This window comes from Protopterus annectens, chromosome 2.part0 (genome assembly GCF_019279795.1).
Source record: "Protopterus annectens isolate FY-2018-M chromosome 2.part0, PAN1.0, whole genome shotgun sequence".
NCBI classification, from domain to species: domain Eukaryota; kingdom Metazoa; phylum Chordata; order Ceratodontiformes; family Protopteridae; genus Protopterus; species Protopterus annectens.
The window spans coordinates 92,926,094-92,954,092 of record NC_056728.1 but is presented as its reverse complement, the minus strand read 5'-3'; the positions used below and the strand labels follow the sequence as shown (position 1 = coordinate 92,954,092).

The following is a 27,999-nucleotide window of genomic DNA, read 5'->3' as shown; positions in this document are numbered from 1 at the left end:
TGTAAACAAATCTTACCCCTTATGCTGTGGCGCTATGAGAGTATGTGAACAGGAAATGTCAAACACTAGTTGCCTTGTTTGCCCATATCTTTGGGGGGGGGGGGGTCCATTTCCTTAAACAACAAGCCAAACAGATGCCTACTTCTAGCCAATGAGTGCTTGGTCCCTGAGTTCAGCAGTTGCAAGGAAGTTTTTCCAAAAATGTAAGAAACCTTGCCTGTGATCTGTTTGCCTCCCCAACCAATAACAAGTTCAGGGGCTTCTTCTCCTTTATTCTGTCAGTTACAGGGTAAACCTTTGAAGGATGTCTGAGCCAACAAGTCCCTAATAGGACACCTCTACACTCTTCCCTCATTTTCTCTCATTTCCTGTGATGGTCAAATTTGTCAAAAAGGCAAGACATATCAAAGTGTAAGTCATATTTATACTTCCCTATTGAGACTTCCAGATCTGGTTCCCTCTTCTTCTGCTGTTCTTTTGAAAAAGCCCCTGTTGAGTTTTATAAGAACACTGCCTTCCAAATTATCCAGCAAATTTCACCCAGACATTTACTCCCTGTGTTTCACAGTTTGGCTTCTCTGATGATGTCCATATTCCCTCTTTTTAGTAAAATTATTAATATACTCTTTTTTTCACAAAAGCTCAGCAGGGACAAATGGAAATATTTCTCATTGTAAGTAACTCTAAGGGCCTATGTCCTTTCCAGGCACCAGTTCCTACAATTGTTAACGATTTAGAAGATACTTTTTAGACTGGAACTGTAGTATTTCTCCATTAAGATTTTTTTAGCTGCCATCTTGAACATTCAGCTACAGCAGTATTCTAATTCCTTGGCTTCTTTGAAATTGTGTAAAACCTTTCTCAAGCGCAACTTCTTGCTAAAGTCTGTGCAAAGAGAATCAGTACCTCAGTGCAGGGTATACTTTATTCTGGGAAAAATAAATTGGGCTTGTTTTGACCCTGTTACTGCTACAGAGTTAAATTACTATATGTGGACTGCAGTTTGCATGGTGGCCATTGCTTCAGCCAGCAAGAGCTGCAGCCTCTGTCTGCTGGACCTCCATACATAGTCTTTTACAGAGACAGGATTGCTTTTCAACCAACTGGTCTTCTATGCCTAATGTTTGTAACTGAAAAAAATTTAAACCAGTGCATACAGTTGCCAGTTTTGTTTATGTCATGGTATAACCATGTGGACTACTTGCTAAACTACATAGGTATTCATCACCAACTGAGGTCTTTGTGGATGAAACCATATTTATTCATAAGGATGCCCAGCATCTTCTTTCCTTCTCCATTAACTGTCTAGGCCATAAAACTTTCAAAATTGTCCTTACCAAATGACTGATTATGTAAAATGTTGCTACACTAAGAGCAACAAGCCTTTATCACAAACTGCTAATGCTTACTGTAGAATCACTGTATTTCCTCAGCACCCTCATACAAAAATGAAACAATACAAAGGTTTTTCACTTTGACATAATTCTCTGGATAATAGTATGTTCTTAGATAATGTCTTAGCCAAATGAAGTTTAGATAGAGGAGAGTGGTTATTGACCTAAAATATAAGATATTTTATTATTGGAGGCTCATTAATGAAATATCAAATGTCAATATTAGGCAATCAGTCTACATACTATCAGAACTCAAGTGTTTACTTCTAGATCCTCTGATGGAATTATTTAGTGTCACTGGGGTTTTGAAGAATGTCACACTGTTGCTACCATACAAAGAGTGAGCTGGAAATGATTCAAGAAACTAAAGCCCTAAGGGCTAATATCGGTGGTATGAAAAGTCCTAGAGAAGATACCAATGCAAAGACTAGTGTGGGTAACAGCCCACCATGCTACTTAAGATCCCAAGAAATATACTGTTAGCACTCTGCATTTTGCTTTTCATTTAATATTGAAGTTTCCCTTTCTATGGCTTCTAATAGGATGACACTGCCTCTTAAATGTCATGTTTGACTTTTTAGAGAAGCCATAGTTGACTAAAACTTAACTGGAATTATTGAAAAAGCAGCACAGGTGTCTGGCAGAAAATCTAATGTCTAGTCTGATCTAGTTTTTGATTAGGTTATGAAGAAATCTGCAAAAATAAACTAGCTAATGAAACATATGCGGAGGTGAGTAAACCTTTAGAGTCAATCCCATACAGGAAACTGAAGGGACTTAAACTATCTGTCTAAAATGGTAGACATGGCTACAAAACCGAGGTTACAAGGCTCAGTCTGAATGTTGGAAATACTTTTTATGGAAAGATCAGTAGATTACCTAAGAGCTTGTGGATTTCAAAATCCTGAAGTCCTTCAAAAAGGCCTGGGATTTGTTAAAAGATTAAATAAATGGCAAATAAAGGGCAAATTAATGGGGTGTATATATATATATATATATATATATATATATATATATATATATATATATATATATGTAAAAAATGAAAGTTTTGATATCTCACATTTTTGTTGGCAGAAGTACACAGTGCAAATAATTCTGCAAGTTCTCCATTTCTTTAGGCAATGTAACTCACTTTTACTTTGCACTTTTGCATTATTGATGTAAAATACGCTGCCCTAACATGTAAAAAATATAGCCTGGCTGTTTCTTCTAATCTATGGCATTTCTATATTATCCATCTTCCTTAGTGCACGTGTTGGGTTTCTGTGATATCTCTCAGTCCTTTCTTGCTCTTACATTATCTAACCCACCATATTTTAAATTTTTCTTTTTCCTATTTTCTGTTTTTTTTTCTTTCTTTGTGTGTCTGTGTGTGTGTGTGTGTGTGTGTGTGTGTGTGTGTGTGTGTGTGTGTGTGTGTGTGTGTGTGTGTGTGTGTGTGTGTGTGTGTGTGTGTTTAGATACTGGGATCACAAACTAAATGTTTCTTTGGAAAATCTCATGTCCTTTACTTTATACTGTTTAGCACATCTGCCTTTCTCCTTTCTTCTGGAGTCATAACGTTTTTTTAAAGAAATTAATTAATAGAAATTCTATTATGTGTTCTTATTATGAAAAAAACTGACGCTATTGACAGAAATACAGCCTGGAAGAATCCCTCCGATTGTGGGACTCATTGAGTTAAAAAATGAAATGTAAGCATTATTTTTCATTTAAAGAAAAACAGGGTTTATTACATCATATGCTGCATGTTGTAGGTATGATAATCTAATGTTTTGAGGACACAAGACTGTTGTTGGAAAGACAATGGCTTAGCCAACAATGGAACTAAGCCATACTGACCACGTTATCAGACCACTTTTTAGATTTGAACAAAATAAAAAGTTAGTGATAACTAGATATAGTGCCTCAAGGGATATTAGTAAATCATGATAGGATAAAATTATTTTTTCCTTTTCAGAGCACAGTACACCTTTAACTATCTAAATGATCTTTTCAGAATCTTTACATTAAAGCTTTTTTAGGGATGGCCATAAAGAATAACAAGACTACTCATCGGCCAATGGGTAATGGCAACATTATTTGGTTTATACATAATTCACGAACATTCATTTCTGCAATTTTATTTCAGATTCATCCATGTCCAGCAGCCAACTTGCACTGATGTTGAGGACCAGTTATGAAACAAGGCTTTCATGGTTAGACTCCCTGGGTAATCCATTAAATCTGCAGTCTTAAATAGTGGCTTGAACATCTGACACAAGGCTCACTCACTAACAGTGGCTGCCAGATGACTTTCTATGTTCTTTCTTTAACTTTGAAGTTATTCTTGGGTCTATGTCTTTTAAGAAAATGACAAGCCAGACATGGAGCAACCTGTATCCTTACTTTATCAGACTGCAAGCATGCAAGTGGAACGTAATACAGACCACTGTAGCTAGGCTGTGATATAGGAATGTGCGAATGTGAAAAACAATTCTGAAATGTATGTGCTCATTTTGTCGTCTTAGTGATCAATGGGGGATAACAATTTGTATTAGTTCAGGGTATAAGTCAAATTTCCAAACAATTTTCTTTGACCATATTATGGAGGTATAAACAAATTGCAGATGTCATCATGTCCACCATCTGCCAGGTAGTATGAGGCACTTTCTTTTTCTTTTGTTTTTTTTTGTTGTTGTTAAAAGTCTCCCTTGTTCTTCTCTGGCTGCAATGGTGCAGTGGTTAGCATTGTCGCCTCACAGAAAGAGGTTCTCCAGTTTGATCCTCGGCTGGGGTGCCTTCTGTGCGGAGTCTGCATGTCCTCCCTGTGGTCGTGTGGGTTTCCTCCAGGTGCTCCGGTTTCCTCCCACATCCCAAAGACATGCTGTAGGTGGATTGGACACTCCAAATTGGCCCTAGGTTTGAGTCCATGTGTGTGCCTTCTGTGGAAGGTTGGGCGCTGGGCTGGCAACTCAACTCTGTAAAACTCCACTGCCAATCATGAGCAGACAGTTGATCCACTGTGGTGACACCTAACCAGGAAAAGCCGAAAGAAGAAGAAGAAGGTCTCCCTTGTTCTTAATTCAATTGCTGTTACTCACTAGCTTACTTTACAGTTCCACCTCTGTTAACAAGCAACATCTCTGCTGGTTGTGACTGTTCTCTTGAATATGGCTTTGCAGCAGGTCTCCTTCTCACTCTTTTGAAGGCAGAACATAATGACTATTCATTATTAATATTGGAAAGAGAGTCTGTATGAGAGCAAATGTAGCAGGATTAGAACTTATCCTACAACAACCAGTCATTCACCTTGTCAGAAAGAAAGAAAAGCAGTGATGTTATGAGTATAAGGTTTCTACCTCCACATGCTATATTCTGAAGATCTGGTCTGTCTCTCTGGATCTACTTCAGTAGATCGAACTTTTACATATTCAAACCACATATGGCCGAGACCATATGTTTGAACTTGTAAAAGTTCGAACACTGAAGAAAAAAAAAAAACAACAAAAAACAAAACTAAACATCTGTAGCAGGGGGGCTTCACCCCCACACCCCCCTTACCTAAATATACCAAATCCGAGATCGCACTACATTGCAGAAAAGGAAAATCTTCCCGTTCCGGACTGTACGGAGATCTCCATTCAGTCTGATCAAACTATTACAAATTTAAACATATGGTCTCGGCCATATGAGGTTTGAACTTGTAAAAGTTCGATCTACCGAAGGGGACCCATCTCTCTACCTGAACTTGAAGCTGTACCAAGCCACATAACCGGTATTAAGTTCTACATCCTCTTCCCAGAACAGGAGTGACCAGAAAGGGTCATATCATCCTTTCCTATTCAGCTGGCCAGTGCAGTTTGTCTAGACTATTGACAATCCTGGATCAGTGGTAGCATAGATGGAGACCTTGCCTCTAGAACTGAAGACTAATAATTTATGGATGTCCTAACTGACCCAGCACCAGATCATGCTAACTGGTTAGTGCTTAGTAAATTCAGCATCTTACAGAACAATGAATCCACTGACCTTGGTAATGACTTCCTATAAATTGTGGAAGAGCTCAGTTTTGTTCACCCTCCAGTTGCCTCTGCTAGCCGTAATAAGGAATACACAGCGCACTTCATAGATTAATATGGTATGGTTATTTCTGATCTGGAAGTAAATGTAGTTTCCTTGTCAGGCAGTCACATGATCTATTTCAAACTGATTTGCCCTGATGTGGTCACCTAACTCTGAATAATTAATTTTAAGACTTTGTGAATGCAAAAAATCACTGTGACTCCTTGCTTGACCTACTGCTCCTGAACGTCTTTTTCACCCATTCTATGCTCTGGAATACCCTATCTGTGGTGGGCAAGGGCCTGTTTAAATTCATTTTTTTTTGTTTGCTCAACCTCATAATTGTCTTACAGCTGATAATACATTCCCTCCCATGAGACTCCCATCTTCAAACAGAAGTAGAACCAAGTCACAGTAGGGCTCACTTGGACTAAGAGCAGCCTAATGTATGTTGTCATATGAATAACATTATTCATTAACCTTTGCCTCTTTTTTTAAGTGCTGTACACCACCGGGACATTCTTGTATTCTTCCCCCCTCCCCCTACCTAAGCCTTCTTAAACCTGCTTCTCCCAATATTCTCTTATCAGCAGTAGACAATTATAACATACTAGTCCCCTAATATTATTGTAAAATCTTCAATTAATCCCTCCATATTAACCTCACAACCTTCATGCCTTTCTTGATATTTCTTCTACTCCATTCTTGTTATCACACAGTTTATGCTGGTCTAACTCTAACTGTATACAGTGTCTGTCTGCCTTTCTCCCCTCTTCTCTGCCTACATTCCTCTCAGTTCAAGGTTGTTACTATACTTACTATTCTTACCTGACTCACGTCTTCTACCTTAATGATTGTTTCTCTTGATAATCTGCACATTACGGTACCTGGGCCAACCCGCTCCTTTCACCCTTGCTATGCTCAGGCTCACTCCACTCCGCTCCCCTACCCTACCCGCATTCTCAACCACCCCCACATCAGTTTCCTTTATTCTAACCCTAACGCCTCCCACACCTACCATGTAAAATCCTACTTTAATCTCATCATCACATTTCACCCTACCACACATCCTCTTTTCAACAGCCCTATTTAACTCATTCCTACCCTACTCTACTAACTTACCACCAAATAATTAACATATTATACTCCGTGTCAGCCACAATCTCCTTATCTCACATATACTTTCCTGCAGAACTTTAACTTACCTTACCACCAGCTACTTTTCACTATATACATCAGCTCCTACTCTTGACAATGCCTCTCATCTCTTACACTAAGCTCCTTGCATTCTCTCTATCCTTATTCCTTCTACTGCAACTAACATCACATCAATCAGCCTATATACTTCACAAACCAAATTCTATAACATCTACACAAACACAATCACGTTTCAGTTTCTCTGAGATAGCCTCCAGTCTCTATGCAACAGACTTTATTCTACAAACCAAATTGAAAATCCTTCATCTAGAAAACAAGAATACAAAGGTAACCCTAAATAATCTCCACAAAACAGAGGAAACTGCAACCTATAAGTTTCCCACATATATATTCTAACTTACCCCAATGTGGAGATATTCATCCAAACCCAGGTGCCACCTCTATAATTCTCAACCCTCTTAACGCCCATAAATCTCTAAACTCACAACCTTTAACCTTCAATGTATCAAAAATAGTATCCCTCAGTTACATGCATGGATAGCTTAACACAAGCCAGATGTATTAACCACTACTGAGACTTGGCTAAAACCACACATACAAGATGCTGAATTTCTACCTCCCGGCTATGCTTACCTAAGATCAGATATACCCTGTAAAAAAAGTGGAGGTGTCACTTTTTTATAGCCTAATGCCTTTACTATAATTCCACATACAAAGCCAGTCCCACAATTCTCCACAGTCAAAACATCAATAGCCTTCCCAAAAATGAATGATTGTAAAAGCCTCTGTATTGTGGTCCTATACATCCCCCCAGGCAATAACATTCCAATATTCAAAGAAATCCTTGCATGGACAACTAATAATATAAAAAAAAATGAGACAATCATCTTGGGAGATGCTAACTTTAATTGGCTTGACATCTCGCATCAGCATCCTTCCACCAATATCAACCTATATAACTTTACTCAGCTACTCACCAATATAATTAGACCCAGCAACAACAACAACAAAAGCTCAATCCTGGACTGGCTTTTAGTCTCAAACAAAATCTCCTCCTCAGGGATACTGCTAATAGCTTTAGTGACAACCTATCTGCCTTTATAATATGTAAAACTACCTCTACATTAAGTAAACCTCAATATAAACAAAATAGAGGCCTACCCCATTTTTGCTGAACTATCCTTAATGAAACTTTACAAAGTGGCCACTGGGACTCTTTAAAATTACTTCCCCTTGATGATGTCATTGACCTCTTCAATTCTACATTTCTTCAGATCCTAAACAACTTACCTCCACTTTGTCTAAGGAGAGTAAAGACTAAACATGCCAGCTGGCTTACTAAACCCACTAAGCAACTCATGACTGCCAGGGACAAAGCTCAGAAAACATGGGAAAAATACAAAAATCCCTCAGACCTCATCCTGTACAAACAACTACATAACCAGGTAAAACGACTTGTCATCAAAAATAAAAAAGAACACTACTTCTTCCTGCAAAACCAACATAAGCAAAATCCCAAAAAATTCTGGAGTTTAATTAACTCATTATATCCAGGCTCAAACAATAACCTTTGTCCAAATTCAGATAAAATACCCACTGAAATAGCCTCCCTCTTTAACACATATTTCATTGATGCCATAGCTAACCTCACCACCTCCTTTCCACAAATTAACCCCACCCCTTTTGATCCATCTTCACAAAACTCTACTACTTCCTCTCCACCCTCCTTTTCTCTATCACCCATCTCAACCTCTACTACAAAAAGACTTCTTCTTAAACTTAAACCTGGCACTAATGCATCTGGCAACTTACCTCCTGAATTCCTACAAATAGCAGCTAATTCTATTGCTTATCCCATTAGCATACTTATTAAAAAATCTATTCAAGAGTCCCATGTACCTACAGTCAGGAAAAAAGCTTATATTCTCCATAAAGGTGGAAACAATTCTAACATTTCCAACCTCCGTCCCACTGCTATCCTTTCATCTCTCACTAAAATATTAGAAAAATGAATTCACAGTCAGCTTCTTAACTGTCTGCTTCAAAATCAAATTCTTTCTCCTACTCGGCATGGTTTTAGGCCTGGTCATAGTACTAAGATGGCTTTTATATCCTTTATGGATGCAGTTAATTGGGCACGGGGCACAGGTAAAATTGTTTCATCACTCTTTCATGACATTTCAAAGGCCTTTGATACGGTCTCCCACTCTGTTCTTCTCACTAAACTATCTTACTAAGGGATCTCATCATCCACTTTAAACTAGTTTATGAACTATCTCACAAACAGGCAACAGTCTACCCAAATGGCAACAATCTTTCTCACCATTTCTTAACACAACCACTGCAATTCCCCAAAGATCCATACTTGGATCCCTTCTGTTTAGTATATTCATAAACAACTTTCACACCTCTCTTACTCATGGTTCCATTATCCAGTACACAGATGACTTAACCATCATCTAGAAAAGCCTAACAAAACTAAGCTCAGGCTATTCACCCCTAAAAACACCACCCTAAACAGGAATGAATTCAGTATTCATTCTCAAAACAACACCATCATTGAAGTAGTCTCGAATATAAAATTACTAGGTGTCATCATTGATGAAAATCTGACATTTGACCTGCATATTCACAATATCAAAAAAACTCATCACAGATTGGGTATCCTTTATTGGCACAACTACTTCCTAAACTACTCCTCTAAACTATCCCTAGGCTCCTCTTTTCTAATACCATCTCTTCTATATGAAGCCCCCCCCCCCTCCTTACCAATATCCAGTCCTCTCAGATATCCAAACTTGACACATGCTACAATAAAATTGCAAAATTTGTAACCAACTCAAAATTCTCATCTCACCATTGTTCCTCAATATGCCACCTCTCCTCTCCCTGGCTGTGCACATGTGCCAAAACATCACTTCCCAAAACCTGACTCTCCCCTATTTACTACCCTATCTGTATTCCTCTAAAATTCTCCTTTTATATCTCTTAACTCCTACTTAACTAGACTGCTGGTACTGCCTGTTATGTTCCCCTCCTACTTATGGTTAAATCCTCACGATATATTCTTTTTTAATCCACCACATCCTTTATATTACAGTAATACTGTACCCCATCTCTCAACTATCAACTGCATCCCACCTATCATAGTGCACCGTTCATATTATTTATTGTACTGCAATGTATGCTTTGTTAGGTATAATATTTAGTAAGTTATGTTAGGTATTATGTATAGTATGTTATGTTAGGTATTGTATATTGTGAACATTAAGTGTTTACTGTGCTATGCCTTCATTATGTTATTGTTCATTTTATTGTGGATTTTTTCATACTGTGTTTTGTTCATTTTATTGTAGAGCTTTTCTCCCTGGCACCCACTGATAAAGTGCTCATTTTTTGGCACAATGGACCTTCCCAGTAAACAAATGCAAATAAATAAATGAATAGACTGCAGGGTTGATACTACTGAGTAGTTACATGTGGCCAGTAATACAGCCATTTCTGCTGCTGTGAATTACCTTTCCTCTTTTCAGATAAACCCACACTCCACTAGGGTCCACAAACATGAATATGATCGAAACAGGAGACATCAGAAGATTTGGGTAAAGTTAGAATATGTGTCAGAGCTTGAGCATTTTAGAGGGAAACTTTAGTTGGATAATCTTTATTTTATTTACTTGTAAAAGGTCTTAAATAAGAAGGCAAAGTTCTTGTACACTAAAACATTCCCAGCATCTGACTAAACAGTTAAGTGGGTTTTTTGTGGCTTATATACATATTGTGCAGTTCAGTTGATTAGATAGTAAAACATCCCTTTCTTCCTCAGAAGTTAGGAAACTGCACAGTTTTTCACTCATACATTTTCTCAAAGTAGGTGTGAACTTTCCATAATACTTCCATTGGAAGTATCAGTGATCTAGTTCAGATACATTTCTAGACTGAGATTCAGAATGCATGCACTGAGGCTATGCGACTGATCTCAGCAGGTCATCCTACAAGTCGTGGGTCAGTCCCAGAATCATTCACGATTGTGTCATCTTGCTGAATATCTGGAATCCTGTATTTTTCCATGACATTTGTTTCTCACTAAAAATAAGCATTTTTCCACTAAAAGACCATTATTCTATCTATTATTAAATTTTGGTACACATGACTTGGAGAACTCCCACTACATTTTTAACTTTACCTTTACTGCTGTGGTTAACTGACGATACTATACATCCATCTGAAATCATAACTGTCCTCTCCTGTCCTCTTCTAATAAAATATAAAACTGACCTTCTTAAGGTTATGAATGGTATCCTCCTGAGTAGGGATCTACATAACCATAGCTGGCTCATTTAGCACATGGTCACTTTTTCCAATGTAGTGCCCACCTCCTCAACTCTACAAGGTAAGAGTAAAATAAAAAGGACTTCAGCTTACTCTTTAGTAAGCCACCTGATACATTTCACCAGTCAGCTTCCTACAGCCAAATCAACCCCCACCCCCCCCATACACTTATTGCCATTGATAGGCCCAGGATAATAGAGAAGAAATTAACCACCCTTTAGACAGGTGAGAAGCTGGTGGCACTGTTGCTTCACCAACCTGGCAAATAAAACAGCCAACACCCCCATATATATTCTCTGCTTAGCCACACGTATGAGAACCTCCCTTTTCCTTGGCATGGTTAGATAAATGCTTCTGCCAGAAAAGTCCGAACACCAGAGATTTGTGCCTAGAAAACACACATACACTTGTTGCCCCTGTGACCAAAATGTTACTAAACACATAACTGGTTAAACTGCAAATACCATGTTAAAGTGTCAGCAACATTCACTTGCTATCACCAGATGAAACCAATCTAGGTAACATCCACTACCACTCCCCTGAAATGCCCAATCCATACTCGTCCTCATAGGCACCAGCCCTCTAAGTATTGAACTCACTCCTTTACAGCCACCAAATGGCCCAGAAAGGAAAATGGGGTAAGTTGGGGGGTGCAGACTCCCTGCAACCACCCACCATGCTGATTCACAGCTTGATCCCCCCAATTTTAGGACATAACTCATAAAATCAGCTGACATGTTGGTAAACCCACATCAACTCATCAATTACTTTATGACAGACTGCCTACAAAATAAAAGCTCAGAAAGTAAACAATTGCAAACATCATTAGATCAACAGCAATGAATGACTCCCATTCATCTTTATATACCTTATTACATCTTTTTTAAATAAATTGTTGTGAATCATTGAGCCAAATTCATACTGAATAAATATAGCTGAAATCATGCTGAACAAATATAAACAAAACTAAGACAAGTGAACCCCATCAGGAGCAAACCAAATGGGACTCCACTGTTCAATGGCACTAATCTGCAATACCTGACCCCCCCCCGACACGCTGTGGTTAATACATTTCCTGGCTGACTCAATGATTGGAATATAATAAAATTTGGTAATCCTGTGTGTTTTCAGTATTTTGAGTTTTCAGTATTTTGAACTTTTGAGATTTTGGTCTCAGGGTTTTGGTCTTCAGGATTTTGGGTTTTCAGGATTCTGTAGCATTCCAATATATATATATATATATATATATATATATATATATATATATATACTATTGAAATTCCAAATCCACTTCAATCGACTGTTCAGAATGTCGACCTGAAATGCTGAATTCAGCAGCCAAGGCGAAAATGAATACATCAACATCCGTAGTTCAGTGTATTCAATATGCACATTAACATACCATTACACTCTACAGTCAACGGTATGTTAATTCTAGTATTTTGCAGGGGGCTATGCCCCCTCACCCCCCACCTGGGGGGCTGCCCCCCACACCCTGTATATTAAATATACCAACTCCGAGATCACACTACAGTGAGGAAATGGGCTAATCCCCTGTTTCTCACTGAACTGCGATCTTTCTGCACAATGTTAAACCCAAATACTCAAACTAAACTACCCATTCACTGTAGTGTAGTCAAAACATTTTGGTTGAACATTTTGCCGACTTGAAAACTGCCATTCGATCACATGCCGGTTGACTGATGCAGTTTCCAAGTTTTGAATGTAAACCTATATATCTATATCTATTTCTATCTATATATATATATATATATATATATATATATATATATATATATATATATATATATATATATATATAGTTTACTATCAAAATTACACAACACACTTGTGTGATTAATGACTTACTTACTATAATGTCACAAAATGACATTGTACAGTCAAAATTATGACAGCTGCAAATTGTTGATAGGTCACATTCGTACTCTTACCTTATCATACTCATTATTGAGTACAATGCCCTCTTCAGCATGTACCTTGCCAAGCACATGCAGCAGCTGGAGAGACCACAGAGGTTCCTGACCAGGAAAATATAAGGGTCTCAAACACCTATCCTATACAGATAGGCTAAAAGCCCTGTCACTCTACTCAGTCTCAATCAGACTGCTCAGAAGTGACCTGTGTCTGGCACACAAGGCCATCTCAGACCAAGCCTTGATGGAGTTGCTGCATATCTGTAAGTCAAACTCCACTCACACAACCTGCACACAAGGCCTTAATCTGGTCTGTGACATTAATAGAACTTGATGGCAGGATAGATTTGTGTACCAAAGACTCCCCCATCTGTGGAATAGACTCCCTATCCATGTCAAGCAGAGTACCTCTCTAGCCCTCTTTAAGAGGAACCTGGATGACTAGATGGGAAACACAAAATAGAACCCTGGGATCCCATGTGTGTCCCTGCTGGACAGAGAAAACAGGTGCTGACTTTGAGGGAACATGGGAAAAATTCTTGGCTAGGCTTATGAGGGCCTCTGGGCCAATAGCCTAGTATCAGCCTATGAACCTATATACTTTTCAACCATTCAGCAATTGCAATGGACAATAAAGAATATTTTCATATACAAGCTGGCTACAAGCTCAAAAAACATGGTTAAGCAAATACATATAATGTTTACATATTCAGACTTTAAGATTTTTCCTACCAGAAAAGTTTGGAAGTTGTTTTGTTTGTCTTTCGGCTTTTCCCGATTAGGGGTCACCACAGCGGAACTCCGGTCCGCTAATGATTGGCAGTTGGTTTTTATGGTGTCAAGTTGCCAGCCCAATGCCCAACCTTCAATGGAGGCACGCCCATTCAACGCATGTATTTCGAACACCCACTCGACTGCGGGGAGGACATGCAGACTCCACACAGAAGGCACTCCCAACCCAAGCCGAGAATCGAACGGGAGAGCCTCTTGCTGTGAGGCAACAATGCTACTGCTGTACCACCAAGTATCTACTGCAAAGTCCTGCCCATCTTTGCCATTTATCCTGCCCATTTTTAAATGGAGATCTCATTTAACATCAGCAATACTCTGGATGAGATCTTTTGTATTTCTTATTCTATCTTATTTCATTTCTTTGCACTGTTCATTTAAATATGCATTGGAAACTATGCATTCTGTATGACATAGTTTTTCATGTTTCCATTGCCTTTTACTTTCCTTTCTTTGGCCACTTCTAAAACCTCAACAGACAGCCATTTTATTTTCTTACTACTTGAAGTATTTTATGTTGTAACCTCTTGGCCAATATCACAAATTCTTTAAACAATTTTCAGGCACTGTATCCAGCTGGTGTAATCCCTTAAATTTGTTTTTCACTTCCACTCTATATTCATGTGGGATGCTATTGCAATCATATCTAGTGAGCTTAGAGACTCTTCTTGTTTTCTTTAACTTGACTTAAAACTGTAATAAGGAACTGATGGTCCAAACCAAAATCATCCCCACGTCTTGTTTTTGCTGACTGTATATTGCTCTTCTGTCACTACCTGAAAAGTATATAGATAGTCTGATTTCATTACTGATCATCTGCTGATATAATATTAACTGAAGTATACCATTCTATGTCATATTTCATTCTGTGTTCCAATAACAAATTTACCTGTTTTTTCAGTTTTTTTGACTATCATCTTTAGTATTCTAATTATTTGTGATAAAAGTAATACCTGTTTATTGTTATATCCAGAAGGTGCTGCAGATCTTCATAAAACTAATCAAATTACTCCTTTATGGCATCTGTGATGCAAAACTTGTATAATGGTAACATGAAATGGCTTTCATTGTATTCTTATTGAGCTTATTAAAAGAATTACAGCTTATTTCTTCTGGTTTACTTATTTTCTACTTAACTTGATTTTGCTTTCTTTTTTTGATGCACAGCATTCAGTTATCAATTTTTACATGCAATAACTAAAACAAACATTACTGTTGTCATAGAATAGACATAAAGAAATAAAGTGTATAGTTAAATATATGATTTGCTTTGCTTTTCTTTAGCTTGTTTATGATGGAAGCCATATTTATCTGTTGATTTAACTATTATGGTAATTGATAATACTGTCGTGTTGATGTAAGTCTGTATTCTGTATTTTAGGTGGTTTTCCCATACGTTCTACACTGGTAGAGTAATTCTCTCTGTTGACTACATCATTTTTTGTTTAAGACTTATCCATATCTTCATAGTCCACAGAGACTTGGGACCAAAAATAATCATGCTGCAGCGAATGGTAAGGAGAATTATTGAAATAAATTGTAATTAAATAAATGATTAATTAATAGTTTATCATCATTCATGAAAGGTTCTAACATTTTGCAAACCACCACACTGATAGTTATGAACATAATTAAAAATTCTTACACTGATTTTACATTCTTACAAAATTAATGATCCTATAAAGTAATTGGGAGTCAAATATTATGCTCAAGTGAACTACATAAGCACAGATTTTTTTAAGAATATACATATCAGGACATTAATGCATTATATTTATTTTTCACCCAAAACTCTCTTTAGAATGTAATTCTTGTAGACATCACTGTACCCAAAGAATTCAAAACATCATATTACATTTTTCTTTCTCTGCAGTTTATCCATATTTACTTCCTGTAGCTTTATAGACAACCCTAAAGAAAAAAAAGTGCTCAAAAGGAGTCAAATTCAAAAGCATTCTGGACTTAAATCTCATACAATGACGTGCTTGACTGAGAAATGAGCTCTTGAACTCCTTAGTAGAGTTCTAATTATATTTTTCTTGTTCTAGTGCTTTGAAGCATGCTTAAACATCTAAACAGCTTAAATAAATCCTTTCTCTGCAATTACGAGACAAATGTATTTCAAAACAGTAATTATGGTTTATGTACAAGTATGAATATCATACAAAGGTTTATTATAATTCAAAAACAAAAAAAGAAATAAACTTTAAAATGTATGCGGCCAAAGATTTTACAAATATATATATTTTTTATTTTCTGTTGACCTTTAGGTTATATCTTCTGTAAATCTGTAACATATTTAATTATTTTGAGAAACGTGGCATGAATTTTTATACCAATCTGTAGACCACAGAATGTGAACAGGAGATACATAACAGGCAGCCCAACATATATAAATATACAACTATTAATGTAATATGTATTGAACAAATGTGTATGCGATTTTCAAGGTGTCATGTAAAAGGTCTGTGAACAAATCAAATACACCTGGGGGACTGTGGGTATATTAACACTGATTCAAAATTGGACAGACAGGAAAAAGAAGAATAAAATTTCACATTATGTTGTGTTATAAGGTTATTATTGAATCATTGCTCTTATAATGCCTTCACAAATTAAGAAAATCCTTGAAAATAATTCAAAGTTTCGGTCCCCTTGTATCTGCAAAAACACAAAGCTGAATGAGTGCTTAAAATATGGCATCTTTACCATACACAGAAATACAAATCCTGAGCCAGTGGCAGGGTCATTTATCACTGCCAGAGAAGTAAGCCAGTACCACAAGGAAAGATCATTAGGCTGTGCAGTCTATTCTTACAGCAATCTGCTAGGATCTATAATTCAGTGACACTGAAATACAGCAACCTCAGATCTGCACTTATTAGGGTTCTGTACATTGTAGGAAATGTTAAATTGACCTATAATTTGCCAGAGAAGTTAACAGGAGTTCTGAGACTGTATCTTAGAATACATCTTCATGTGACTATTACTTTTTTGCTAATACCTAAAAGGTGGTTAAATTTTAACATTAAGTATTACCAAATGCTACTTAACTGGCTGTCTTCCATTAAGACAAAAACTTTGAGTTAAATACTAACTTTTTTTATATTTTAGAAAATCTGAGCAACATTTTGTGTGGCAATCACTGAGTCAGCCAATACAATAAGTCATGTAATAACACTGATGATAAGACTGTAGTTAAGATTACCTAGAAAAGAAGCATATGCCTATGAGCTGTTATTTTTTTGGGCTATCCTCATCCGTGACATACTTACAGGAACAAAACAACTTAAGCAACCCACAACACTGCACAAGGCCTACTCCTATAACCTACTGACAGAATAAGGGCAACACCTTCTGCTAACATCCCCTCACAGGTGTTTTTGCCACAACATTTCCAGTAAAGGGTGCCACCATGTCAAACAGAGAACATGTAGAGAACCATGAATACCATACTGCAATGATTGTGATATATGAAAAGGGACAACATGACTCAGTGAAGATAAAGGTCAGTAAAAAGATCAATAGACAGAAAAAAAAACTACAGGAAAAATACCAAAGAATGGTGAAAAGAGTGGTGTTAAATGGCTGACATTCTGAAATGGATGAACATCCATGAGAAGCTTATGAGCACACACATGGGTGGGGTTTTAGTAGCAGAAAGTCAGGGGTGTGTTTTTTTTATCATACAAATGACAACAGATGAACCTTCCAAGAAGAGGACTTATGCTAAAATCATGTGAAGGGTGAGACTTCTGTCCATCAATCTTTTTAACAGTTTATATATGCCATCACTACTCAAATGTTCCTTTTCAGGGGGGGACCAGAGAGCAGTGTCTGCTTAAGCTACTGGCTTAGAGTCACATCATTTGTAAGTGAAATCAAACCCACAGCTACAAGATTAAGGCAATTATTAACTCATATCCTTAACCTCTAAACTAAGCTAACAGACAATAGAAATCTCCCCTCATAATCTTTGGGCAGGCCGGTTACAGCATATAGGAGTACAGATATTGTGCTACATTCAGAGTTGTAGAAATACAACTGATTATTAAGTATGTGAAATGCTATCAGTACAATAAGTTGATTTCAGTAGTCTGCTTAGAAAAAATGTGCATTGTTACATATAATACGTTGGTGTAGCATTTGTTGAGTGACATTATTTTTCAAGCTACAATAATTAGGAAACATATACACAAGAATTAATTAAAAAAATGCAGTTTAGTACAGCATATAAAAAAAATCAGCTAGGCTATGTGAAAGGGATGAGAAAGGAAAGCAAGGATCACTAGGAAGTGTTAATAAGTACTAAACATCAAAAACAGAAAACCATTCCCTGTTAACTCCAATTCATAATTTGGATACTGTGTGCATAGCTACTACCATTCTTCAAGAAGACATTTGTATTATGAATGCTGTTTCTACTTGTCAAAAGTCAATCTTTTGCTTTTCATGTATGCCAATTAGATCTTCTTTCTGTTTTCTGGACAACATGACTTTAAAAAGTCCAATAGTTTTTTTTCATTAAGGTTCTACAAAGCGCTATAGAAGATAAAGTAAAATATTCACTTTATCACCATATGATGACTTTGGAGTAAGAAACAGGCAATTTAACAGATCCAGTAGTATATGCTGGCAAGCCCACCAACAAAGGAGATTGCAAAATATCTGAAAACTCTGTAAGGTGTATAATTTTTGCATACATAATTGCATGGATTGACATATTACATAATGATTTATAACTTGTATACCCCAGTACATTTATACATAATATATATATATATATATATATATATATATATATATATATATAACTTGAATGCAAATGTTTTCCCTACAAAGTGTACAGAATTATAATGTGATGGCTCATTGTATCACAAAATAAATTTAATAATGAAAGATGCACATACTTAACAGTGTTAGTACAAGAGGTTATCATCTGTGCCATGTTTAAATGTGTACAACACATGGGCCATGCAATCTTCCCATTTTATTATATTCAGGATAAGATAAAATTATGATAATATGGAGCAATAATGCTCTAGTCAATCTGTTCTTGAAGGGAGAATAACCAAACCCAGTTGAAAATGCAGACAAGTCACCCGTGGCAGATAGCATTTAGTAACATGAAAGAGTACATTTTTATTATTTAAAACCCAATCCAAATGTGTACAAATAGCATTAAACATAGCAACCCTCACAGGATAAAAATATTGTTAATGTCAGTTTGGTAATGCATCAGTTTATTAAATAAAGAATCCATGTAAGAATCAATAAGTTACTATAGCTCAGAACTAAGATGTCTCCCCTCCTACCCCCCCCCCACCCATGACCATAGTCATATCAAGAGAGAGTAGAGTAGTCCTGGAGAATTGCCACACTAAAAATAACAAATAAATGTATTACCTAGTCTGGATTTGGAGGAAACAGCAATTGTTATATAATGAATAGCAAAGGTAATGCATTTAGTTTAACATTTACCTGGACTAATAATAAAAGCTTAAAGTATGAATTTTTAATCATCTATCCTTCATTTTTCCTGTGTATATGTTGCAGTTGCATTCAACATTAATTGCTAAGCTCTCATTATAATGGACTGCCAAAAAGCTACAAGTTGTCAGTGTAGGATGAATTAGCTGATTTTGAGTAGTTTATTTAAAGACTAATAGCAACCAAATCTCATTAAATATAGAAAAGATCAGTAAGACATGCTCCTAATTCAATGACATCAGTAGCATACCATATGTATGGACAGTTGTGACACATGGATTAGAAGTAATTTTTGACTGGATAAAGAAACAAGAAAGGATGTATAGTTGAAATGAACACTGCTGTAGAAAGGGGGCATTCCTACATTAGGAATTAAAATTGTTTATAGAAATGATAGTGAAGGTATCAGCACAGACATTTTGGATTACAGTTGGATTCTGTTCAGGAATATTGTATCATAACATTTCAGATGCAGATTCTCTGTTTACTAAGTCATTGACCTTGATCCCATCATATGAATAATAACTCCGAATTTAATATAAAAGTAGGCCTCGCTCTGAGGATATAATTATAAGGCCTGAGGGGCTAGATTAGCTTGAAATAATGTAATGTGAGAGAAAAAAGCCAACCTGGCCAAAATAAATAAGTCTTTGAGAGTTCTTGCTTTTCTCTTCTTAACTAATTTTGCTATAATAGGAATGGGTCTATAGTATGTAAAGTGAAATTCTGTCTTACATTCCTTTTATATCAGTGTAACTTGGGCCCAAGTAATGGATACGGAATTTCTCATCCTGGCGTTATAAGTAAATACATGAAATGCATAATTATAAGGCACACCATTGCACAAAAGACTCATAAGACTGCATCAGGATGCCATCAAAAGTTATAGCTTTTTTCATCAGTTCCTTTGATTTTTCTTTTCTCATTTCCTTAAAGATGATATCAATGACAGGCACAGTTGATAGCGAAATGCTAATTTTTGAATTCTTTACAGGTGTCTGATGAAGCCAGGATAATGTTTACTGTTCAAGTGAATAAAATGATCTACCAAGTACTAAAACAAGGAATTCCCTGTTAATATTATCTTAATAAGTTGTCCAAACACTGGCAGAGGAGATACTGTGAGGAAAGGGAAATGATAAGATAACATTGATGTTCCAAATCATTCATTGAAATTGGTATGTTTATTTCACAATCATTTGATATTAATAAAGGCACTAGACAAGGCTGCCAACTATCTCCTTTGTTATTTACACTACCTATTGAACCATTATCCAATAGTATTAGACTCAAGTGTAGATTAGAAGATTTCAGTTTAAGTAGGAAATATAAAGCTAAAATATGGCTTTTTGCATTATCAATATATGACATTTGGAGAATTAAAGAAATGAACTTATTTACAAATGTATCATTAATGAAATTCAATGAAAATAAAACTGAGATTATTTTAATAAATCAAGACAATGTAATAAAGAACAAATTTAAATATAATTAAGATAATAAAGAATTTAAATATTTAGGTATTATAATAAAACCTGATAATAATACTATAATGTATTATAATTTTCAAAATCTTATTGCTGGTATAGATTTATTAATAAGAGGATGGAATGTCATCTAGTTTTCTTTTGCATAAAGATTAGTTCTTAAAATTTTTTTCCTAAAATAATTTATGTTTTATCATCAACAGCTCTTCAGGCTAATAAAATTCTAATGAGAAATCTAGAAAAAAAATCTAATTTCATTTTTATGGTTTCCTAATAAACCAAGAACTTCCTATAAAAATCACATCAGATATGGTAATATGGAGGAATTAAATTTCCAGACGTAAAATCCTATTCTTCAACTTTCATATTTACAGTAATATTATTTTGGTTAAATCCAAACTGTAACAGGAGCTAGAAAAGTATTCAGGAACAAATTATATCAAAATCATTTAAGTCTAAATAACAAAACAAAGTTGATATACTTAACTTTTGGAAGAAAAGTTAATTTAGAAAACAAATTCAGTTTATATTTGATACTTACAAATGTTAGAAATGTTATTTATAAAGCTCCAAGACTTAAAAGAGTAGTTATTTCTAATGTTTCCTATTGCTTTTTCATATGTATTAATAGAAAACCAAGTTGACATTAAAGTGGCAATACTTAAGAGCAAAAGTATAGTACTATGGTCAGACTCCTATGATAGAAAGGGTCTATATTAGATACTCAAAGAGGTGTTTCATTGAATGCCTCTTTATTGACCCATAAACCACGAAAACACAAAACAGTAAATGAGCATATAAGCAATTTCTTTCCCTGGGAAATCACTTACCCTAAACAAAAAACAAAAAATACACTGTGCCCCCACACACCCCATAACTAAATATACCAACTCTGAGATCGCACTACGGTGGGGAAAACAGCAAAGCAACAGAGATGGCCAAGCAGTTTCTTTCCCAGGGAAAGAAATTGCTTATATGACTGCTGTTTTGTGTTTTCATTATTTAATGGTTGATGAAGAGGCATTCAAAGAAATGCCTCTTTGAGTATATAATAGGAACTCACTAGAAACACTTCAGTTACAACTATGGGACTTATTAGGAAATATGATTCAGACAATCAGACAAATCACACATTTTGAAGAGCAAAAATAAACTGCGTGACATTTATAATATTACAATTTGAACATTTACAGAGACATTGTCTGCAAAGAATTATCTTTCAAAATTGTATAAGATTATCTTAATGAACAGTAACAGTAATGTTGATTCAAGATATTTGCATTCAATAGATATTAATTTTAAATTGAAAGATAAAATGTTATCAATAAAACTTTGTTAAATTTAGCACTTCTAGCTTATATTGGAAGATATTTCCATGAAAATATTTACATATAATATTTATCACACCATATACAATTCCTAAGTGCAAGACAGATCATATAATAAAATGGTGGAGGTGTAAGCTAATTAAAGCAGGTTGGGTACATATGTTTTTAGAATGCAAAAAAAATGAGAAATTTTGGAAATATGGTTGTAAATATCTCATGTGTTTATGGTCAGATAATTGTATCATTTCAAAATCAACAGTATTTTAGAATGTTCCTGTTCCTTTAGTTGTTAATAATAGTAATCTTCAAATGTTTTTGAGTTTAATTGCTATGACCAGGAAGGTGATAACAAAGAAATGGAAATTAAATTAACTTCCTTTATTTGACGTATTTTAAGTATTTCTGCTATGTTATGTAAGAATGAAGATGAGAATACATACTCATAGTAATACTAAAAGTACTTTTTGCTGGGATAATTCAGAAACACTGATTACAAAATGTAAAACAATAGGTGGATTTTACAATGATTTATAGAAAACTAATTATATGAGGATATGTTTATTGTATTCTTCTCTGAAAATATTGCGTGTCTATTGAAATTTATAAAAATTAAAAAAAAAAAATACATGTGAAGGCTAGTAACTTTTAGGTACTTTTCCATTAAATCCCTACCACTTTGCGCTGCTGTGTTTTGCAGGTATTTGGTCGACAGTTTGGATTGGCTTCTTTTATCTCTGTACTGTAAGCGAGTTGGATAATTATTAATACAATGAGAAAAAGTCTTACTTTCCAAAACTTTGTTTACTTTTGTAAGATAGGGCTCACTAATCAGGAATTTAAAAGACAGTTATATTTCAATCACACGTGCCCTTCAATAAAATAATTCCTCGTACAATTGACATAGTGGCTTCCAGCGAATTTAAATGTGAAAGACCAACGCAAGAGTTTCATTAATATGACTTAGTATGTGTGCTTTGAAAGATAACAGTAAATATTTACCATAAAGTCCAAGTGCCGTTTTCATACCCTATACAAGTCAAGCCATTCTTCCAGAGATAGCGGTTATCAGCCTTCAATTGCATCCATGTCCTCCTTCACTTGAAGTCAAATCTGAAGGAGTTTTGAACAGCTACAAATCTACTGGCTCACTGTCTTCCCCTAGAGGATTCTCCCTTCTCCTCTATTCCCCTGAACTCAGTACCTGTAAGTACACTAGCACTCCATGCACCAAAGTGTGTCCCCAAATGACCAGCATGTGTCAGACAGCTGGAAAAGCCAGCTCTGGAGAAATACTGATGATTTGTTAAATTTTGTTATTCAACTCGAGTGACTTAGGCAGATCCTCCTAAGTGCTCTTCTTCAACTTGCACTTTTGGGGATTTAAATGAAAGAACCGAAAGTTGTCATCATATTAAAGGCCGCCACTTTGGATAAACTGCTGTAAGATGCATGTCATATAACTTCCACAAAATCAATTGCCACTTACTAATGCTGCCATCAATAGAGGATAAGTGCAAATGGCACTTTTCCATCTGCAGTTCATTCCTTTAGAAAACCTGTGGCAATCCAAACTGCCAACAAAATACCGGCAAAACACAGCAGCATGAAATGGTAGGGGTTTAACGGAAAAGTACCTTACAATGATTTATAGAAAACAAATTATATGAGGACATGTTTATTGTATTCTTCTTCTCTGAAAATATTGCATGTCTATTAAAATTAATAAAAATTAAAAAAAAAATACATGTGAAGGCTAGTAACTTGTTCAGGCTTCAAACAGACCTCCAGTAGACAGATACGTTTTTCATTTAATTTACATAACCAAGCAAAAATACTGTAATTATTAAACTGATATATTATAATATTTATATTTGATGACAAAATGTCTGCTGACTGAAGAATTTACTGATAAATAAATTACTCTGTGAAACCATTAGCAGAAACCACCTTATATAATGCATTACTCCTCTGCCAAATAGAGAAGTGAAAAACAAGAAACTACACTTGTATTAAGAGAGAGCTTAGTGGAGAAGATCATCCAAATGCAAGGATAATAAATGTTTCCTATAAAGGCATATGATTTTGAAGTTAGGAATACTCCACGAGGATGGAAATATAGAGTGAAATCCAGATTGAAAAGGAAATCCTAATGTGTTCAAGTTTACATTAGGTTCACTGAAGAAATTGAAAATCAAGCCCACATACTACCAAGTGATCTTGGACCTGGAGAGGAAAATGAAGAATAGTATGAAATCTTTGGACAACAGAGAAAGCCTCAGACCAGCAGTAGTCACTTTTTATCATTTATGTGGATAAATCTAAATACAGTAAAAGAGACATTGAATCATTGACAAATCTTACTTTTTGTACATTCAGATTGTTTCAGTATAGAGTCCTTCTAAGCAGACTTCATCAACTCAAACAGTGGCCCAGTGTGGTGACTGGACTCCTTGTTCTTTACGTAAACTCAATCAGCTGCCTATAACAGTAACAACTAGAACAACTATTTCTATAACATGTACATATACATTATGTAATGAATGTTCAGTGCCATATTTTGAGTCACATTTTTTGTCATGCATGTCTACTAGTCTCTATTTCTTTCTTTGAGACTTGGTTATCATCCAAATGCCTGTTAGATTCTAAATTGTTTTTAATTCTCCATTTCTACAAATTCTTATTAAAGTCTCAACAACTGTAGCTGATTTTTAAGCTCTCATATTTGATTTTCACTTTTCACCTTCTGTGTCCAAATAGTGTCACTTACAGTTGAAAGATGTTTCATTTTTGGCACTAGAATTTGTATAGAATCTAATTTCACTGTTAACTTTTGCAGTTGAATTTTAATGTGAGTCAGCAAAGTTGCAGTAATAAATTTTCCTTCATCTGAAAATTGCAGAACCTTATTACTAAGACAAACAATTGCACAACTACCTCCTTGTGCATGTATTCATTAGGAGTTGCTTGCATAATGAGAATTTTACTGACCTTGCACTCTTTTGGTGAAGGATCAGATTTTGTGGTGCCTGAGTTAGTCTGATCCTTCATGTTATCAAGCTGCTCCAGATCATTTGAGGGAGAAAACCAACGAATGTTACTGCCTCAGGATGGATAATCCTTATCCGCTGCTTAAAATGGAATGGAAAAAAAAACAAATACTACATAGAAATCACTTCAGTGACACTGGAAGCTGTTGTCAAAGAGGGAAGCCCAGAAGAAGACAATCTTCTTTCTAGTCTGGTTGGATATGGGAGAGGAATTAGTTAAAGTTAGATCCAAGTCTGTATGCCAAAGCTTGGACAGATCTGAGGTTCCATTTCTGTGTGCTAGAATGCACTCTCTAAATACAGATGTGTTGGCCTACTTAAATGAACACTGAGAAAGTACCAAAAAATGCAAAATCCAATTTAGGGGAAAAAAAGGCTATGAAACCTGCTGCGCTGTTATCATTCAGGCAGAGTGGAGAAACAGCATATATAGTTGGCAAAATCTGCATGTGGGTAACATCACAAGCATAAAATATTGGCCTCTCAGCAAACTCACATTTTGTTAATTAAAGTAGTTTATAACTCACACAAAAAGGTATAAATAAAATTATTCTAGGCCCAAAGGAATGGAGGTATTGACACCCTATGAAATTTTAGGGGTATTCTGAGACTACTATAGTGAATTTTATTTGAAATATCCCTGTGGATAATTATAAGGAAGGCAGATAAAAGTAGTTCTGTTGAAGCTGAATATACTCAAAACTTGTAAAGGCTTCAGTTTTTATCCCCCTCAGAATATGCTTCATGGGAAAAGTTACAAAATGTATTAAGAAACAAGCATCCAGCAAAATACCTGAATCTAATGGCCTTTCCCTCTATCTGTGGAAATGGTTAGGCACGGGGGCCTTAGTTGTACTCTTACCCTTGTTTAACCAAGTTTTGGCCACTGAAAATGTAATAGCTTCTTGGAAGAAGGCAATAATGGTTGTGATACATAACCAGATTAAGAAGAAAGACCTCCCAGATTCTTTCAACCCAATCTCAGTGTTAGATCACAAATTAAAACTGTTTATGTCAATGCTAGCAAATAGATTGGCAAAATATATTCCAGTGTTAATATATAAAGATCAGACTAATTTTGTTGAAAGTATGTAAATGTTTGACAATATCATATGTGCCACAAGATTAATGGAAGCTGTCCAGACCCAGTAAAAACTCATCTTGATTAGACTAGATGCTGAAAAAGCATTTGTTCAAGTTGATTGGGTATGTGTAAGGTAAGTTTCACTTACATTTGGTCAGAGAAGCAGATTTGTAGATCTGTTATTCTCTATCTATGACAGGTGTCCCTGGCAAGAGTACAAAACCATGTTTTTTTCTAACTTTTGCACTTGCAAAGAGAAGAAGGATGAGGTCCCCTTCCCACTGTTCGTTTACTCTTTATATGAAGCCACTAACAGAAGCAATTATAGCTTCAACTATCATAGGGTTGGCAATGAAACCAGACTCCCATAAAATTGTTCTTTATGCAGAGGATATATTGATATTTCTACAGAATCCCTTGAAAAACACAGCTAAGGCATTCTCAGTTAGAAGGGAATTTGGATCCTTGTCTGTTCACAAGATAAACATCAGGAAAACACAAACACTGTCCCTAGGAGATCCTCCTCTCTCTGGTATATTAGACTCCAATACCCAACCTTATGGAGGAATACTTAATTTAAATATTTAGAGAGTTGGATATGTGAGGCATGGGAACAGTCAGTGAATAAAACTCTGAACATGTATGTAGATAAAATGAAGACATATCCAACAAGGTGTAAATTGTTACCACTAGACGTAGACCACAGGTTGCAAGATATAAACAATTTTATTCCTCTCCTTTGTTTTTATGTTTTTTAGTATTTCCCAGAAGAGAATTCAAGTACTTTTCTGATCAAAGTTTAAAACATTGCTCACTAATTTTAATTAGGCTGAGGTTAAACCAATGCTCAACTGGAAAAAATGAATTGCCCTAAAAACTACGGAAGATTGGGCTTGCCTGACTTGGGTACCTGTCTCTAAGCTGTGCAGCTTATGCTTTTGAGCTTAGAGCCTGAAACAAATGAGACCAGGTGGAACAATATTGCCAAGTATTTTTAAATGGTAGGAGAAAGGAATTTTCTAACAACATGTTGAATGTAATATTAAATAGAGCCAGTATACTATTTCTTTTTAAATGGTCAGGACTAGTGGTTTAGGGTCTATTTAGGCACCAGTATCTTCTTCCTTTGTGTAAGTTTATCTTCTTCATAGGTATGTCTCTGCTGGAAATGAAAAGAAGAGGAATCTTCAAAAATTGGGAAAAAAAGGCTGAACAATTCAATATTTGAAACCAGATCTGGACTGGCTCTGATAGGATGAGTTGAAGCAGGGCCCAAACAGAATTTTATCTAGGCAATTGTTTGAAACTTGAATACAAGATTCAAGTAGCCAGAAAGGTAAATATACACTCCTCAGATGTACAAGTTAATCCTGATTTTTTGGACCTTTGGTTGTTAAACAGATCCAATAAACCTTTGGCTCAATGTATAGTCAGTTTGCTATATAAGGGATTTAAGTCTTTAAGTGACTTGAATGACTTAAAATTGACATGGAAAAGAGGTTCTTGGAGTATTGGAAGACCATATGTAGTCTAACTAGATATTCTACCAAAAGCAGAAGATTAAGATATGTGCATGGAAATGTCTACACAAATATTTTTAGGCCAAGTCCTGAATATATCATATGTTCTCAGGGACATCCAGGGCATGTGGAAGTTTGGTTCATGGAACAAAAGTAGTTAGAGGCACAATTTCTGGTCCTGTGATGGGTTACAGGGGTTTAAAGAAGGCCTTTGGGAAATGCTTAAGAACATTTTTGGAGCAGGACTACTATTGGATAGTATCTTATTGCCACCATCAGGGGAAATAATCCTTTTTTGATTTTGCTGGTGATTAAAAAAACAGTTATTAGGCTGCAGACGACAGATAAGGTTCCATATGTGAATCAGGTGTCAGAACTGTTGGCGGGGA

At 35.7% G+C, this 27,999-nt stretch overlaps 1 protein-coding gene across 1 annotated transcript in view; it reads left to right on the top strand.

Moving 5' to 3' along the window:
• The window catches only part of TRPM8 (transient receptor potential cation channel subfamily M member 8), an 820,991-nt gene that overhangs the window by 611,793 nt on the left and 181,199 nt on the right, over positions 1 to 27,999 (top strand). The window contains 1 exon segment of the mRNA XM_044060289.1: positions 15,036 to 15,168. Coding sequence (XP_043916224.1) covers positions 15,036 to 15,168 — 133 coding nt within the window.